The sequence below is a fragment of the Colius striatus genome, chromosome 2 (genome assembly GCF_028858725.1).
Source record: "Colius striatus isolate bColStr4 chromosome 2, bColStr4.1.hap1, whole genome shotgun sequence".
NCBI classification, from domain to species: Eukaryota; Metazoa; Chordata; class Aves; order Coliiformes; family Coliidae; genus Colius; species Colius striatus.
The window spans coordinates 31,310,861-31,328,560 of NC_084760.1; the positions used below are offsets into that span (position 1 = coordinate 31,310,861).

Sequence of the window (17,700 nt, forward strand, 5' to 3'; positions counted from 1 at the left end):
GAGTTCTAGCCAATCAAAACATATTTTAAAGAATGGCTGCTTTCCCAGTAACCTAAAATTAGTATATCACCCACTTTCCCCCTCCATGCCCAACTGATTCTCCTTCCCTGTTCCTGTAGACCTTTGCCCTGCGAAGGGGCAGTTAGCTTGTACCAAGGGTCCCTGTGTTCCACATCACAGCTCTTGCAGTACTCTGAGCCAAAGGATTCCTCCTCTTCCTAATACCCTTTTCCACATTTCTGTGCACCGGCTTTCAGGAGCCATCATATAAACGCCGTCACTATGTTCCACATGCCTCCCCTATGTCAGCTTCTACACTATCACAACATCACCATGTCTAAGGGGAGTTATTAAAGCTCTTCAACAGGATCTTTGTTTTTATTCATCTGCATCTGGAAATGACTCTGGCTTTGTAAGCTAAGCACTAGCCAAAGACATAAACATGAAATATATGCATAAGAGTAATAGAAACAAGAATTGCTCGTGTTCTGGAAGAGGTTAAATACAGATCCCTGAAAATTCCCAGCTTCAAAGCGCTGAGGAACTGAAAACGGACATGCTGTGTCAAATTATTAACACCACCTCTGCCAAGATGCTATTTCTGCATGCTCCTGGTTGTAGTTAATAACATAGGATTTGATTATTTTAGCTCTAATCCAGATAAAATAATCAGAAACCTTGATACCCAAACCATGTTGTTATCCTTTACATGAGAAACCCTTTGCATAGTTCGGTGAATACCTGCTCTATCTGTATGCCGTACCCATTGAAGGCTCCATTGTCCCAGGAAGTGTTTCGGTAGATGTCATCTACTCTGTCTATCAATTCAATCTAAAAAGAAAAGAACAGAAAATTGTTTACCTCTGAGCTTTCATGTAATACAAGTTCAAGACACTCAGAGAAGCTGTTTACTCACCTAGAAACACTAACCTGAAATTAAAACTTAACCTCATGTAACATAACAGACATACTCACTGATCCAAAGCCAATCGCACTTGGATCCAGGGACTATCATCAAGCAGCCCTGAAAATTTTCCATTGTAAGAAAGCAGCACAAACTTTTGCATTTATCCCTTCCAGTTGTGACGAGGAAGAGTGACAATACACCTTGGGAGAAGCTTTGTTCATATCTCAGTTTCCCAGGTTTCTTTGCAGGATAAAAGTGGGGGCGGGGGGGGAAGTTGTTTTTACCACACTAGTTTACCTGACCCCTTAGGCCTGCCTCCCTCTTACAGCCAAAACCCCTATGATTTTCCTCATCATTTTTCAAGCACAAGGTTCCAGAAAGTCTCTCAGTGCTCACTATCAACATCTTCCCTTTTCATGCTGTTTTCGTCTTCTAAGTATAAACCATCAAACTTGCTCAGAATGAAAAGTGGCATTCAGAGCCACTCCAGAGTAGTTTATGCTTTTCCAATCACTGTGTTGTTTACAGTACATATCTACCCAGGAAACACAACAGTAGGTTAGCCTGGAAAAGACATCTGTCAGATGCTGAGATAACAGCATCTCTGCAGATACAGGAATACAGGAATCTGTTCTCCCCTACCTGGGTAATATAAACATTTATGGGGCAGAAAGGTCAAAAAGCCAGCAAAGATGAGACAGTCGTTAGTATTTCAAAAAGACTCGGGCTCAGAAAGTGACTTGTAGACAACAAGTCTTCAAAAGTGGTTTCATTTGTTTTTGTCTTTAGTCCCCAAATCCATACTTCTGCTGAAAAGCTGTGGGCAGGCATTCTGTTTCACAGAAACTTATCAGGTAGACAACCCCATTGTACTAGCTTTGGTTTGACTGCTTGGCAACCAGGTGGAGTGATGAAGTGCTGCTTTCCTGCCAGCTGATGTGAAACAGTGAATTAACTCCTTATTTGCTTTGCTTTAAACTAGTTTTATCTCAATCTACAAATTGTCTCACCTTTATCCTTCCAATTCTCTCCCTAATCCCACCAAGGATCAAGCAAATGGCTGGGTGGGGCTGAGAAGTCTGCCAGGGTTAACCCACAACATCCATGGACAATCAAAGAAACAGTTTACCATGCTTGCTTCAATTTTATTTTTCTGTGACACAGAAGTCCCTTTTATCTCTCCTCTGAGCTTTAAACATGCTTGAACTTTCAAGATCATTTGCAGTGGAATTCAAAGTCTAAAGCTCAAACTGGAAAAATAACATTTCTTAAGCAGAAAATAAGCACAGCCACAAGAAACACATGAAGGGAACTGATTTGTCGATAAATGAAACTTGAAGACCTAAATCGTCTACAGTGTCCACTACATTATCACCGTTAGAAAACAATTTAAGCATGATTTAGCACTTTTCTAGGTAGAAAGCACACGCTTGATGTAAACATATATAATAGTGTAAGCTGTATGTTGTTTTAACTGCTGAATCACTATTTTTTCCCCCATTTACTCTGGTAAAGTGTAACAGAGTATATTTACTTACCAAGTAGTTTATAGTAGTGCTCTCTTCCCCACGGCCCATATATTTGAAAAAACGATGATCTGCCACTACCAACATCTTGCACGTGTTTTTGGAGTTATCTGGAATGGCCCTTTTCTTCAGATGGATGCTTGCTACTGTGAACATATTAAATACAATTAAACAAATAATGAAACTGCCACTGCTGTGTCTCCCGCCCTACTTAAGACAAGAATGAGAGTTTGGGTGGCCTTTCAGGGGATGGGGGATGTTTGGGTTTGTTTTTTGTCATAAATAATTCTTCTTACACTTTGTCACCATAGCAGTCCTTAAACTTGTTGTAAGGAAAGGAATATATAGTGGTGAAGTTGAGCTACTCAACAGATTTACCTGCAGAGCTTTTATGGTCATCATTTAACCCTAACACTTCTTTTTCTGTTCCTAGTCATTATCTCCACCCTCTCCTTTGTCCTCAGCTGCGGTAGCTGAAGAAAGACCCAAAACTCTCAAAACCCCATCACAGTTCAAGATGGATTTATAGAACGACTGAGACCAAAGAGGTCCTGCTGCACAGTGCACGGGAGGATGAAGTTGTTTTAACGGGTCAGCTACCACAATACACACTGCTTAGGCCTTGCAAAATGGCTTCCTCTCCTTGGCCCACACTTTGGTATGGCCAAATACCCTTTCAACAAGCCAGGAAGAAACAGAAGTGAAGGCTTCTTCCTTTTTGTCAGTTGTTGGGGTTTTCTTGGATGGGGAGCGGGGACGAAGAGGAATGCTGCTTTAATAGTGAAACTAGAAATAGACACAGACGGTTGCCCAGGTTCTGATATGACTTGCCTACACAGTCAGAACTCAAACAGTCGTTTCAAAGATGCTGCTTTCACAAGGTACTCACCTTCATTTTGCTTCCTGTCTTCCAGTCCTTTTGGCACCAACTCCTCTTCGTTCAGCTTTAAATAACCACAGACTTTGGGAGACTGCAATCTTGAGAAATCTTTAATATCTTCAGATCTGTAGACCAACAGCCTTTCATCTTGCTCATTATCTACAAATCTCCATAGTGGCTGACAGGACCAAATAACAGAAGCACAATTAATTAGGAACACAGTGAATGCAAAGACTGAATATGTGTTAGTAAAAAAGCTTTATGTATGTACCATCAAATCTCCACAGCTTTATGTGTACACATACACACAAATGCACTGGACTACAATGATTTCACTCACAGCAATAATTCCACTGATAAAATGACATCCCCAAGAAAGTCAACAGAATTCATCCCTTTTATGATACACAGGCATCTGAAAATCTCAGATCATCTCAACAGAGCAGTGGCAATCACCTAGTAAGGCTTGTAGATGGGACAGAATTTTCTTCCTCTCTAGAATATGAGCAAGCTCAGAAGGCATCTGAGGCTCCACTCCCTCAATTAACAGTAGGACACTGGCACAAGCAAGGACTGTGCTAACAAACATGCTGCCTAGAAGCATAGAAGCTGGCAGACAGCTGAGTAAGTGCACAGCAGAAGGCAGGCTCTTCAATGTTCAATAGCTACCCAAGTCACAAGCCAGAGAAGTTCACCAAAACCAAAGAGAACCATGAAATCCTACCATAAGACACAGCATTTCCCACAGCAGATGCTAACTAACAATCTTTTTTCTTTACAGTCATGGCTCTATTATTGTCTGTAGATAATGACGTATCTGTTGCTGCTACAGTCACACCACCAAATACAACACAGAGAGGGTCTGCTCTTTGAGCAAGGCCGAGCAACACAGACTGCCCACATCCACGGCACAGAGCAACTGGGCTTGGGTCTCCTCTGGCCCAACTTCATACAACTGTAATTCTGCACACTGTGGTTTCAGTTCACAGCAGAAAGGTCCCAAAATGTGAAGGCTGTATCACGTGTCTGCAGCACAACATCAAGGGCACACGCTTTGCAACCTAGGGCAAGGTATGAGAGCACTGGGGGTTTTACAAAGATCCACAGCCTTTCCAAACAGCACAGGAGGACCATGAAAGCTAAGGCTGGCAATGAAAGGGTGGTATTTGCTATGCTGCCTTTTGGGAACTGTCTCTGGTATGCACCATCTCTGACTGTACATGGGCACAGTCTCTTCCACAGCTGGTTAGGGGCTAAAGTAGACCTGTGGATGCCAACAGCTAGGCAGTACGGGCAAGCTGGAGCCTCCAAATCATGGCTTGCCTTTATCAGCCAGGGGGATGGCTGCACAGAGAACCAAGACATGCTCACATTACTCTGGACCACAAACACAAAACTAGCTACCAAATGCCCTTAACATAAATCACAAGTATAGTGGTTTGGGTATTCTGATCACATTCTCATACTTTAACATCATTGTATTTCCCAGGCTTATCCATATTTCCGCATATCCTTGGGTTGAGAGACAATTACAATATCCATATAATACTCAGACTTAATTACTGTTATTCACCATTCTCATACAGCTTGTGTCTGGGAATATACTGGGAACAACTTATCAGAACAGGTTCTTATTATATATTTGTTGAGTATGTTTTTAAACCAATAGCAGTAAAAATAGTGAAAAACAGAAACAAAGGAGCAGGGAAAAATATTGGATTTTCAAACAAAGCTCTGAGAATGGGTAAAATTCCAAGATGTAACAAAGCCAACATTCTAGAAAGCTCAACAGGCCTCCAAGTCTGCTCAGAAGGCTGCAGAGTTTGTTATTCAAGAGGACGAGATCACCACTAACATCGTCCATTTCTGTTTCCAAAAACCTTTCCTTTTTTAAAACATACCTTTTCCCTGATTTACCTAAAACATTAAAATGTCAGACAATGTCACTCACTAATAAAACTCAACACTTGCAAAGGTCAATTCTCTCCCTTCTTCTTACTCACCCCAAATCAAACACTACCGCTAAATCTGTTTTGAGCTGTGTGACTAACTAGACAGAGCAATACTCACAGGACAAAAGAGATGATTGTTTAAATACAGCTTTTAACAGTAAAGCATACCTCAATATTGTATTCTTCTCCATCAGTATTGATTCTCACTGTAAAATCTTCATCCCCAATATGTGCCACAACCTTGGAATTATGCTCTCCTTTAACATGAGGGGAAAAAAATATAAATTCACCTCTATTTGCATGCAATCCTGCACAGACACTTTTTTGTTTAATTGTTTCTAAACTTCACACATTACCTTCCTTATTCTCTAAAGAATACTATACTGCTCAGTTTAAAAAAAATGATAAATGAGCCAGAACTTCCCCCAGTCTTAACTTCCCAATGGTCCTAGTTATCTACCCTCCCATTTAATTGACCATTTTGTAGGAGGTGTTGAGATAGCTCTCGGCATTAGTAACAGGACATCAAACATTTCTACCAGCAAAAGCAGCTTGTATCTTACTGCTGTCACACAGCAGCTTCATGGCATCACTCCAGTGGAAATGACTTTCACCACATCACACAGGCAACACAAAAATTATAACAACTTAGTGGAAGCATTAGTGCTGAAGTGGGGCAAGACACCTTTTCTTTACAGAAAAGTCAACTGCAATGAATTACCGTGAAAGTCTTTTAACAGAACAATTTGGGCCACGCTGCAACACCACTACCTGTGCTTTGTGTTCTGGGACAAGGAACATTCGAGTCCCACATTCCAGGTGGAACAAAACCTACCAGCATCTTTTGCAAATTAAAAAAAAAAAAAATCCCAAGCTGCTGCTTGAGTAAATGATACCTTTGTGTTCTGTCAAATTAAACATGAGTCCTGTCTCAGAGCCTTGGTGCAATAGCTCAAAAAACCCCTCAAATCCCACCAATCAAACCTAAATAACCAAAACTCAAACCACTGCAAAAACAAATCATAAAGCTTGAGAGGCATGAGAATTAAGTTTACGTGTTCATCCTAACTCTACCTGATGAAAACACTGGCAATATACCATTTACTTTGGCCAAGAGACTCATTCAAAGCTGTGCTTTCTCAGCAGCGACACACAGTCTAGTCCATACTAACCAACGACATGTCCAGTGAAAAACTCTTGCCATTGCACACGATACTCCTTTTCCTTGCCTTCACCATCCAAAATCAATGCTTGAAATCTTTCTGAAAAGTGTTCAGCAGTTGCAGTTAAGTATAATTTAAAGTGCCTGTAAGAGAATTTACTTCCATTTATTTTTAAGCAAAGTATACACACAGCAGACACATCCAGTCTCCATTTTAATTGAGGGTCCCAAAGAAGTTGAAGACCATTAACTCTGAGAAGCAGGCTACAAAAACAAACACTGTGTAATTTAGAACTGTAAACATTTTTTAAAGAGTCAGCAATTTAATCTAAAAAAAAAAAAAAAATGAAAAAATCCAAATCAACAAACTACTGGCCAAACAGTCACAGTTTGCTCATGATGCACCTTCCCCATATGCAGTCAAGCAAAAACAGTTGTTGGTAAATACTTAAGGAAAATCAGACCGAGGAATTGTCAGCTGTTTTAAGTTAAGTTGCCTAAAGTTCTTAATTTACTGAAATAATACAGTCAGAAGACCACAAACAGAATTCTGAACTCTGTAGATTTTCATGCATCATGTTGTAAAATCTAAAGGCTAACCCAAGAAGTAAGTAGAGAAGCTTCTCTGGATGGAGGCAGATGGGCTCGTGGTTTTATGTGGGCTTTGGGTCAAAAATTTTTGGTATGCCCCACTGCAATTACCCCAGGCAGTATTGAAACCTCACCATAAAGTCAGAGTGTATGAGCCAGTGCAAGACAAGGACAGCCAGACATTTGATCACATTAACCTTTTATACTTGCTATGTAACAATTATCCCCCAAACATTTCGAGATTAAAAAAATGCACACAACTGGTGTGGCAGTTGTTAGAGCTGACGGATGGGGCGGGCAGGAGAATACAGTAGACAAAGGTGTCAGATGAACAAAACTGATTTAACACCAGTTAATCAACCTGTTAACATCACACGTTATTCTAACCTTGCTTCCCCATTTCAGCTCTCGACTACCTTTTAAGGCATTATTCTTACAGAAAAGCATCCCTACAACCTTCATACCTCCCTTCTGCCTCTCCTCCCCCATTCACTTGAGCTTCTATTTCCCATCTTGTAAAAAAATTATTTAAGTGTTTTACCAAAAAGGAAATTTATACTCAGTAGGAACAAGATTAAATTTCCATTAAAAAAAAACATCTTAACTCACTGCCACTTCAGCAAACAGAACACTGCAGTGCAACCGATTCTTCTGTTTCTTCTGAGCCTCTCTGAAGTCATACTACTAACTTACAAGAACTGGTCAGTCATGACAGAAAATAAGACAACTATCTCTGGGTTTGGAGCTGCGTATTATTCATCACAAGCTGAATGGAAACATTATGCTGTTTCATTGCTCATGGTTTAATTACCTTTGCAGGGCTGAAAAACTTAAGAGCCGCTCTACATGTGTCTCGGGCTGGAGGTCCCTCTTCTTTAGCGAGTGTTGCTGGATGCTGGAGTGAGAAAGGATGTCGTAATCTGAAAGCATGGACTCAACTGTGTCTGGAAGAGCAATAAGGAGAGTTTTAGTTTCAAGGGATTCTCTCTTTCACAATTGCACACGTGAAACAGCAAACCAGAGCCTTCCACTTCATCAGTTTGCTCCAACTTTAGGGTAAGTATTATACATTTCTGTAAAAGGTGCTTTTTGTGTAGGTAAATAAAGATTTGTAGTGCAAAACAGGACATCATCTGAGAGGCAAAAAGATTTAGTTCACTTCTTTATAACAACTTCAGAGCAACCAAGCCATCATTTTTACCTCCACAGACCCAACGCCCCTCTGGCTGCCTCCTTGAAAACTCAATGGGGAAGAATAGCCTCACTTCTCCAGATGAATCACTCTCCTCCTCACCTCCTGATCCCCATCTGAATCCAAGAAAGAAAACAACTCAACCTAGGAAACTTACACCAGCCTCACTGCAGATCAGGACTGCATTTATTTCCTAACTAGCCAGAAAACAGATGGCTGCATAGCTTAATCAGAAACAACCAATGAGGCATCTACAGGTATCCTGGTTTCCCAATACCCTACCATCACGCAAAACTCATCTGATTTCCCTATGGGGAGCAGCACACAAATTACCAATTCAGCTCTGTATCTTGATGATGTTTCCCCAACACTTCACCCTTTTTCCCCTCTCTGTCCGTTTCCAGCTGTGCTTCTAAACCAGACATGACAGCTACAAAAGAGGGCTTTCCTTAACAAAGGCTGCCTTCCACTTCTTCGGAGCCCCTGGTCAGTAGCTTACACCACCAAGCCAAGTCTGCTGACTTGAAATCTAGATTGGTGCAGCTCCTGGAATAATTAAGTGTTAGGTTGTTTTTGGGTTTTCTTAAACCTGACATTCAGTACCATCATTTATCCCCAAATACACGCCCCTAGAGTCCAAAGAAGCCTTGACGAACAGGTACACTGCTCACGGCAAGGCAAGCACCTTGCTTTTACTTTTGTGAGGGGGCATGTAAGAAGAATTAACCACCAGTGTATACACACACCTATGCTTGTGCACACTGGAAGTGAGGGAGCTGCAGAAATGAAGATGACCCTTCACAGTCCTCTTGCTCCTGCACCAGACCTACTAGCAAAGTGATCGCTAGATGACACGACTGCAGCAAAAGCCAGCGGGCAAAGCAGCAGCTCCCAGGCTTCTCCCTCCCTAACTGCCCCTCCCCTGCCATTGAGCAACACAGGAAGAGCAGTGCAGTTGCAATTTCCTCGTTTCTGTTTACAACCCAGAGGTCGACAGCATCTGCAATTGATTGGCCTGTGTTTCAGGTTATACGCAAAGGCAAGTTTCCACCACCTTCCTTTGTCACAGTGGTTTTTTTTCCCATTACGTGTCCAGTTGCTGCAAGCCAGGAAGCACCTTCATCCTCAGCTTGCCACATGCTGCAGAGCTGGTTCACTACAGCCACACCATCAGCAAAGCTTACGGTCTGGCATTTGACTTCATTCAGACCCACTAGGGAGAAAGGTAGGGACAGACAGGGAAAATCAATTCTCAAAAAGACTCATGAAACTCTCTAGTCCTTAATTCTTCTAAGTAAACTTGAGATTCTTTCAATGCAGCTAGAGCTGACCCCTCAACTGACATGACTGTTGATACAGAAGATACCAAGCGCTGGTTCCTGATCCAGAGCAAGGGTGGGCCAAGAAGCAATAGACTTGTCATACCACTGTGGTGCTGCTCAGGGACTTACTGCCATTGGGGTCTGCCAAACACAAGGTCTGCCCAAGAGGCACAACCCTAGCTGCAATCCCAACTCTTTCCACTCCTTTGCACCTCTGCAAAGCACAGAATCAGTGGAAGGTCACGGCAAAGAGCAAGATGCAGCTGCTGCTATGGCCAGACAAAATGTCTCAGTTTTATGGCAAAAGAACTGAGAAGCGCGATAAGAAAATTGGGGGGTTTTATTTGGTAGGCAAGGAGAACTTCAGAAGTCTTGCTCCACCTCAGCACACACAAACATCCTTCTGGGAAATGCCTCACAGAAACATGGGGAGGGTAGCAAGAGCAAGACCTACAGAGCTGAAGATGAGTAAGGTGATTCTGTTGAAGTAACAAACGAAACACAGGACACTCCTAGTTCCTGTAACCCAGATACAAGAATGAACTTGTTTGTATTTCCTCTTACCCTTCCTAAATTTGTTTTTAATTTTACTTGCAACATAAGACTTAAGACATGCTGCTGCCAGGCATAAATCTGTTAAATAATTCAGGTGTCCGACAAATGTGGAAAATCGTATTGGTAACACAATCAAACCAAATTTTCTCTGTAAAATTTTCTTACTGTCAAAATGTTGAGAGTTAACTCAGAAACATGTTGTGTGTTGTTGAGGGTTAAAAGTGAGGTGATTTGTAGGACAACAGTTTTCTTGCCTGCTCTGTGCAAAATATTGTTTAATGATTTGCAACCAGAAAACTATGTAGTTAGTATCCTCTAACCAAGGACACTCTGAGATAATTAGGCCTAGAGAGAACAGAGACAGTAAATCAAGATGTTTTAAGGATATTTTGTATATATTGCCAAAACTTGGCAAGAAAACTCGGGTCCGTGTATCCTTAACAGAACTACCCTCATCACAGTAGCAAACAAAAATAAAAATCACACCCACAGGCCAAAAAGACCCTTGCCCAGATGAAGATCCTTCTCCACAGCATGAATAGTAGTAAAATGCTGGGGCAAGCAATATTAGAACCATTGTAGAGGGGGCAGATTTGAAATATTACGAACAGGTTTTTTTGTGTAAATATCAGGTAGAAAACTCCATCGAGTGGGCTTGATTTGTAGGAGACCACCGAGCACCTGGGATTGTGCAAACCTGAAATACTTATTGGCAAGTTGCACACTGAGTAATTAATCCACTTTTCATACAACAAAATGATTCCACAGTCGTGGCTTATTGAAAGTTTTTAAAATGACATGTCACTATTTTAAACAAAACACAGAACTGTGCAGAGCCTAGCTGTACTGCAGTTTGCAGACAGGAGAGGCAGCAAGCATATCCTTGACTACTTTTTATTCAAGTTTAATAATCTTTCTGGCATGCCTTCCTCATGTTCTTTGCTGCTGTCCAAGAGCCATTTCCCATTGGCTTCAACGGCACCGAACAGGCTCAGGTTTTCCCAAGCTGCTTTCCTGCGGTTCCTTCCCTTCCGGCCTCTCCTAGATTTCTGCATTCCTCCTTTTTGCAGAAGGACAGAATAATTTCGTTTTGTTATCTCAAATATTTATTTATTTATGATCACCAGCTCTCATCTCATTGCACTTTCTCTCCTATGCATCTTCCAAGCATATACACATTTGTATGCTTGCAAGAGAAACAGGGAAGGAACACAAGTGACAAAGATGATAGCCCAAAGTTCTTGAGAAGAAATTCACAGCAGGGACTTGTCCTCTGCTCCTAACTTTGAACTGAGAAACTGTTTCGTCCTTTTCTTTCACCTTGTTTCAAGGCAAAAAGCCTACTGCCACTAGGCATTGCAACTTAAGATAGACAAGTATCTTTTAAATAACTTACGGGCCAATACACATTGCAGCAGACTACTCCAGCAGCAAAGAGCTCCAGAATGTGCTGGACAACAGCTTAGCTCTCTTGAGTTGGAGGCTACTGCACATATTTCAAAAGAAGAGGTTTCTCCAAGTGCTCAGCAACCAATTCAAATACCAACAGCATCCTCCTCCAACCAGCTCTGCTTTCATCAGCAGACGAGTAAATTCCCATGATCTCATGCCCAATCTATTGCCCAGAAAGTAACTGTGGCAAGTCAGACATTTCATAAGTATTCTTTTGCACTGCATTATTTATAGAAAGGTTAAGCTTATCTAACCCAGAAGATATAATTAATACTTCTTAAAACTCTCTTCACAATTACCCCATGGTACAAGTTGAATCTTGTGTTTTACATCGATACATTAATAGTTTTAAAACACTACTTTCAAGATTTAAAAATGACCACAAAAGCATCAGAGAGGTTTGCAAGAATGATTGCAGTTATTTCTGCAACCATTCCCAAACGGAATAAAAGCAGCAACAAATCTGCCAAAAGGTAAGTCTACAGAGAATAGTCCTTAAACAAGCACCGCAAACACACTCGGGGAGGATTTTGCAGTGTGACAGTCAAATCATTGGCATCCCAAGACTGGAAAAAGGGTTTCAGTCTGTGAAGTTGTGTGACACTCATTGACTACAACCTGGGTACTGGTCTTGAGTTGATTTCCCATGGTTATCAAACACCTACGAAAAGCTTGTGAGTAGCTAAGTAATAACAATTTTTCTAGTTCAGCTAGGGAGTGACAGAACAGTTGAAGAGCTCCATATTCTTTATTGCCACTATTTATTTTTTATTCTCCAAATTATGCTCTTCTTCATACACTAAAATATTTTCATTGAAGTAATCAAATGTAGTCACTTCAATTATAATTCACAGCCTAAGACAGAATTTGGACCAGGAAACACAGACTGGCGTCTTTCCAACCTTAATCCTACGAGCTAAAGCAGATCTCCATTACCCTACATAAAACAGCTGCCCTCGTGTTTGTGGTAACAGCCGTTCATTGGATGAAATACAGTGGGATCCTTTAACTGGAGTACCAGTCCAGGGAGTGCTAACAAAGGCCAATATATTCATCTCTCAACTGCACACACAAATGGTCTTCACCAGGCAGGAGGTGATGCAGTCATGCCTAAATGTTTACGGGTGCTTTCTCTTAACAGTTTACACTGCTTTTAGGAGGCTGTTGATCAAGAGGATGTGTTGAGAAGATCCATCTGTGGGAAAGCTGTTCCCTAGCAGCTCATTACATGTGCTGTTACATCTTTCTCCGGTACATCTGGTACAGAGCCATTGCCAAAGACAGAAAACAAAGTGAATTGAAACACTTAGCCTATGTGAATCAGCCCACGCTTTTAACAGTTCAGATAAATCATGTTTACTTGTTTCTACCAAAGAGTGGCTGTTGTTTTGCTCATGGAGCATATGCGAGCAGAGGAACCGGTGCAAGAAACGGGTTCAAAGTAAGAACCAAGTGTATGTCAATCAGCTCATAAACTGTAACACAATAAAGGTTAACACTCTGTTCAAACACATTTCTAGAGAAACCTGTTAGTAAGAACTGCCAGTCACGTCAGCATCGCTGAATATTATAAAAGAAATGGTTTTGACTTGATCCCAGCTGCACCAAACTTGCTAAACCACGTGAGAAAACAAGGTGCCCAAATCTGAATTCAGTTAGTCACCAGTGCAGTGCAGATAAAGCCTTGGGGCACGGTTACACAGACCTCGCAGCAAGAGACAAGGCAGGCTCTTCGGCTACCAGCTACTCTATGGTATGCTACTCCTGCAGTTACACAGGGTAAGCTACTCTCTACTTAGCACACATTCAGAAGTGCTCAGTGAGGGATACCATGGAAAAGCTAACAACTTACAGAAGGCTCTAGTTCATCTCAGAAAAAACTTGTCCATATAGTTGCACCCTTACAGTAATACAAAGGGGTTTTTCCCTACAGCAAAGCAGACATCTGTTTGTGGACCATGCAAATGTTTCCTTAAGAGTGTAAATTCTGTTTAGCAGAAGCAATACACATAATCAAACTGCTGTTTCTGGTGGATTTGAATACAAGTGAATACCCTCAATGGTACCTACATCATGCCATCTCACACACTTTCAACCCTGCAAATTTTCTCCTCACTTAACATATCTTAAATAGGGACCAGCAAGGAACAAAATTTATTCCGTAGGATCTACTTAATTTAATAACTCAGGTTGTCTTATTAGTGAGAGCAGAAAGCACTTTTTGAATTAAACACTGACATCATAAAAAAACAAGGAAGCCCACTGAATTAACATCCTCGTATTCACAGTGAAACAGGAGGAATACAGCTGTCTCATCTTAAACCAGAACAGTGTCATATGACTCAGTAATCAAAAAAACAAATAAACCAACCCCCAAAATCACATGCTTTCACATATCCTGCAGACAAGACCAGCCAAGTCACAGGATGCAGTGTTTTCTGGAAACAGATAATTTGTTTGGCTTTTCAAAAACAGTCAGCTTCACTAGCGAGCTTAGGTACTACATCACAAAATCCTGCTGTGTCACAAAATAAGTGTCGAGTGCAACAGAGAGAGTCTAGGTAGAGTCTAGGTAGAAACTAATTGTTGTCTGGACTACACTTGAGTCCAACCCTGTCTCCCCATCTCACAGCACCTCTTCTCCTTCTGGACAAATCTTTGGACTCTCAGATACATCCCTCCAAAATTCAAGGCATGTCACAGGTACTGAGCAGCAGAATTGTATGATTTCAGTAACAATCTGAAAAGGTGAGAAAGGAAACCAAGTAATGCAAGGTATACCATTTGTTTGTTTAACACCTCAGTAATTACAGATCAACATGGAATGGGTGGCAGCTATAGGTGCCTTCCTGCATAACAGAGTCCCCTTCCTAACCCCCTGTCCTTGTACCTATGTAGGTTAAAAACATAAGTATAAAAAAAGAAGTAAAACCAATGCATTTTAAGAGAAGCACTGAAAGACAAAGATGGATACTATGAAGAGACGCAGGGCACAAGTGACAAACACAGGCAGTATGGTCACATACATTTGCAGGAATAAAAGACATGAGGAAGACCATCAGAACCATTGAGAATGTTGGAGGATGCCCCCAAAACAAGCAATTTTGAGTGTGGCATATGAAATCTTTAGAAGACTACAGGATATAGTGTTCTTTGTTGAAGAAACCTGGTTCTTGGTTAACCTTTTATTACATACAGCAAAGGACTTTACTTGATCACTTTGGGAAACTCAAACTTTACTCTTGCAATTTATAAGAAAGCTTGGGCGGCAGGGAGGAGGAAAAAAAAAGTGCACCTGTTTGTAACAGAAGTTAAATATAAACTGCTATCCCAAAGATAAATCTCTACTGACTACTAAACACATAATTAAATCCTGGTGTAACATTAGAGTGCAATCAGGAGAAGTCTGCACTGAAAAGCTAGCTGGCTGGCTGTGCTTCCTCCAGCCGCAGAGCAGAAAGCCACACCACAGCTTCTGCACACGCACAGAAAAAAAACTCCAGAGCAGAAGCGTGAAACTGGGATGAGGCAGTGCTGCTATCAGCAATGAACAACAGTGGGGAAGTTCCCAGACTTTATGGTGGGGGGGAAAGAAAATAAACCCACTCCAAATCCTGAATGCAAACCTGAATTTTACTTTATGAACAACAGAAAACAACCTCCAGAAAACAACCTCCAGAATAGCAATAGTTGATATTGAGTACCTCCACAGAACAGGCTGTCAATGCACAATACAAAAATCACATTGATAATTTGCATTCAACAAGGCCACATCTGCATGAAGTATTTGCTGCTTAGATAGAGACAAAGTGTACAGAATGCTGTACCTTTATTACTTAGTCTGTAACACCACCTATGGAAACATCACACCTACAATTTCCTATATGGAAACCCTGCATCTGCAAGGGTTTTTGAAATTCTATGCTGTCCTCTGCATCACTCAGCTCCCCCAATTTATTCATCAACACCACTCTCTTTTGGTTTTTTTTTTTTTCACTCAACAACCTGTAAATCCCAGGCTTTCGATGTACATTATACAGGTTTGTACCAAACCCTTTATAACAGGTTATTTCTTCAGCTCATGCACATCATTTTGAGCTCTGCACAGTATTTGAGTAGTGTGGAGAAAAAAAAAAAAAAAAAATCCAAGCTCAGGTTACCTGCCTCAGATGTTACTACTGCAATACAGCAGTGCCCTGGTTTTGGTTGGGACAGAGTTTAGTTTCTTCCTAGTAGCTGGTTTAGTGCTGTTTTGGATTTAGTGTGATAATAATGTTGATACACTGATGCACTAGTTAGTGCTTATTCTAAGTCAAAGACTTTTCAGCTTCAGCAAGGAGGTACAGGACAGCTGACCCCAACTAGCCACAGGGCTATTCCACACCACAGGACATCACGCCCAGTATAGAAACTGAGGGAAGGTGGCCAGGAGGGGCAGGTCACTGCTCAGTCAGTGGGTGGTGAGCAACTGACTTATGCATAACTTGGGTTTTTCTTGGATTTTTTTTTCTCTCTTTTCCTGCTTATAGTCCTTTTCATTTAAATGTTGTTATGTTTAGTTATTAGTTGTTTTTTTATATTTTATTTATTAAACTGTTCTTATCTCAACCCACGAGTTGTACTTTTTCCTCCCCCCGTGATTCTCCTCCCCATCCCTCTGGGGGCTGAGGGGGTGAGCAAAGCAGCTGCATGGTGCTTAGTTGCTGGCTGGAGTTTAACCACAACAAGTAGGTAGAAAAAAAGACCACCAGCAAGTGATTTAACGCAACATCTGCCCACGATAGGAGCAGCTCTCTTATTTCCTTTGGTTGCCTGCCTAGCTTGTGATAAAAAGATCTCATTCGAAACAGCTAGCAGCAGAGTAAGACACATTTTACATACAGACTGTTCTGGGTGATCCTTGATATGTGCTGCTTAGTGGCAGCCACTAACACTGCTGTGCTGCAAAACAGATTCAAGCAGTTCTTGAATACTTTCAGTCATAAATTCAACAGCACTGAAGCTGAATGTTGCATTGTTCTTCTTTCAAGTACATTAAGGACTGTTGTTCAGATATGTCTGAGGCCCCAAGACAAACAGCATTAATATTTAATAATTATAAAAGGTTATCTTCAGAGGCAAAGGGAGAGAAAAACTGTAAAAGAGTGGACATTAACTTTTAAGGGGCAAAACTGTAATAACAGCCGTTGTATTGACTAGTAGAGTCCCTGAGAAATTAGTCCCTGCTGTCAAAGTTATTAAAAAGAGCACTGTTTCCAGATCACCTAAAGGCAACAAACTGGGGTGGATGCACAACCACTGCCACCTACTTGGGCAGTCATGCAGTGAGCTCTTCCAGGGAGTGGATCCACAAACAGAGAACACCCAAACGCAGACACCCTCTCCCTTACCAAAAAGAAAAAAAAAGTGCCATTAGTTTCCAGGCGGCTTAGCTCCATGAATGTACTCACAGGAATGGGGAAGAGATCAGAAAGCTGAGGCCAGGATTGTAGCAGTCCCAATTTAGATCAGTTTAGACTGCTAGAGCACCACACCCTAAGATTACTTCAGCCAAAAAATGCTGGGAAATTACCCATGGCCTTTTATCTACTTATTCTATTATGTCAAATTCAATTTTTCACTCTATAATCATTTTTTTTTTCTTCCTGAAAAAAAGAGACCTTTTAGAGAACCAAGCAAGAAGTTCTTCATAGAAATCACAAAACAGTAATCCTTGAAACTTCCTTAAAGATACTTCTCACCAGAAATCCGATTTCATTTCACAAAACTCAAGCTCTGTGGTCAAGCACCACTCTCAAAATAGTGAAGTTGAAGTTATTAGAAGGAAAAGATGATATTTCAGAACAAGTTGTGTGTAAGATTCAGATAACAGAACTCTAGCAAAAGATGAACATAAAACCACTGTAGGCAAAGATATTTTAAAGAGAAGCTTGTAAAAGGCATAAAGCTAACACTTTATTATATAAAAACAGACAACTCAGCCAAATAATCAAAGGGTCTTGTAAAACAAGTAAGCTGCCAAGATGATCCCAAGAACAGATGCTAAAGGCCAATATCAGAAGGCTAGAGAACAATTAACCTTAGCATTTACTATGGTGGGGACTAACAAAGTCCCCAACAGCTTACCTTGATAGGATGAATCTAAAGATCTGCCTCTAGCT

General features: G+C 41.1%; 1 protein-coding gene across 2 annotated transcripts in view; it reads right to left on the reverse strand.

Annotated features, from left to right (window-relative positions):
- The window catches only part of ADAM17 (ADAM metallopeptidase domain 17), a 35,448-nt gene that overhangs the window by 15,197 nt on the left and 2,551 nt on the right, over positions 1 to 17,700 (reverse strand). Inside the window, exons 2-7 of one of the 2 annotated variants that reach the window (XM_061989820.1) lie at positions 7,830 to 7,962; positions 6,438 to 6,571; positions 5,434 to 5,522; positions 3,323 to 3,491; positions 2,446 to 2,576; positions 742 to 831 (exon numbers count right to left, since the gene is read on the reverse strand). In XM_061989820.1, the coding sequence (XP_061845804.1) occupies positions 742 to 831; positions 2,446 to 2,576; positions 3,323 to 3,491; positions 5,434 to 5,522; positions 6,438 to 6,571; positions 7,830 to 7,962 (746 nt within the window). Of the gene's footprint in view, positions 1 to 741; positions 832 to 2,445; positions 2,580 to 3,322; positions 3,492 to 5,433; positions 5,523 to 6,437; positions 6,572 to 7,829; positions 7,963 to 17,700 lie in introns of both variants that reach the window. The other variant, XM_061989819.1, reaches the window with a different exon arrangement.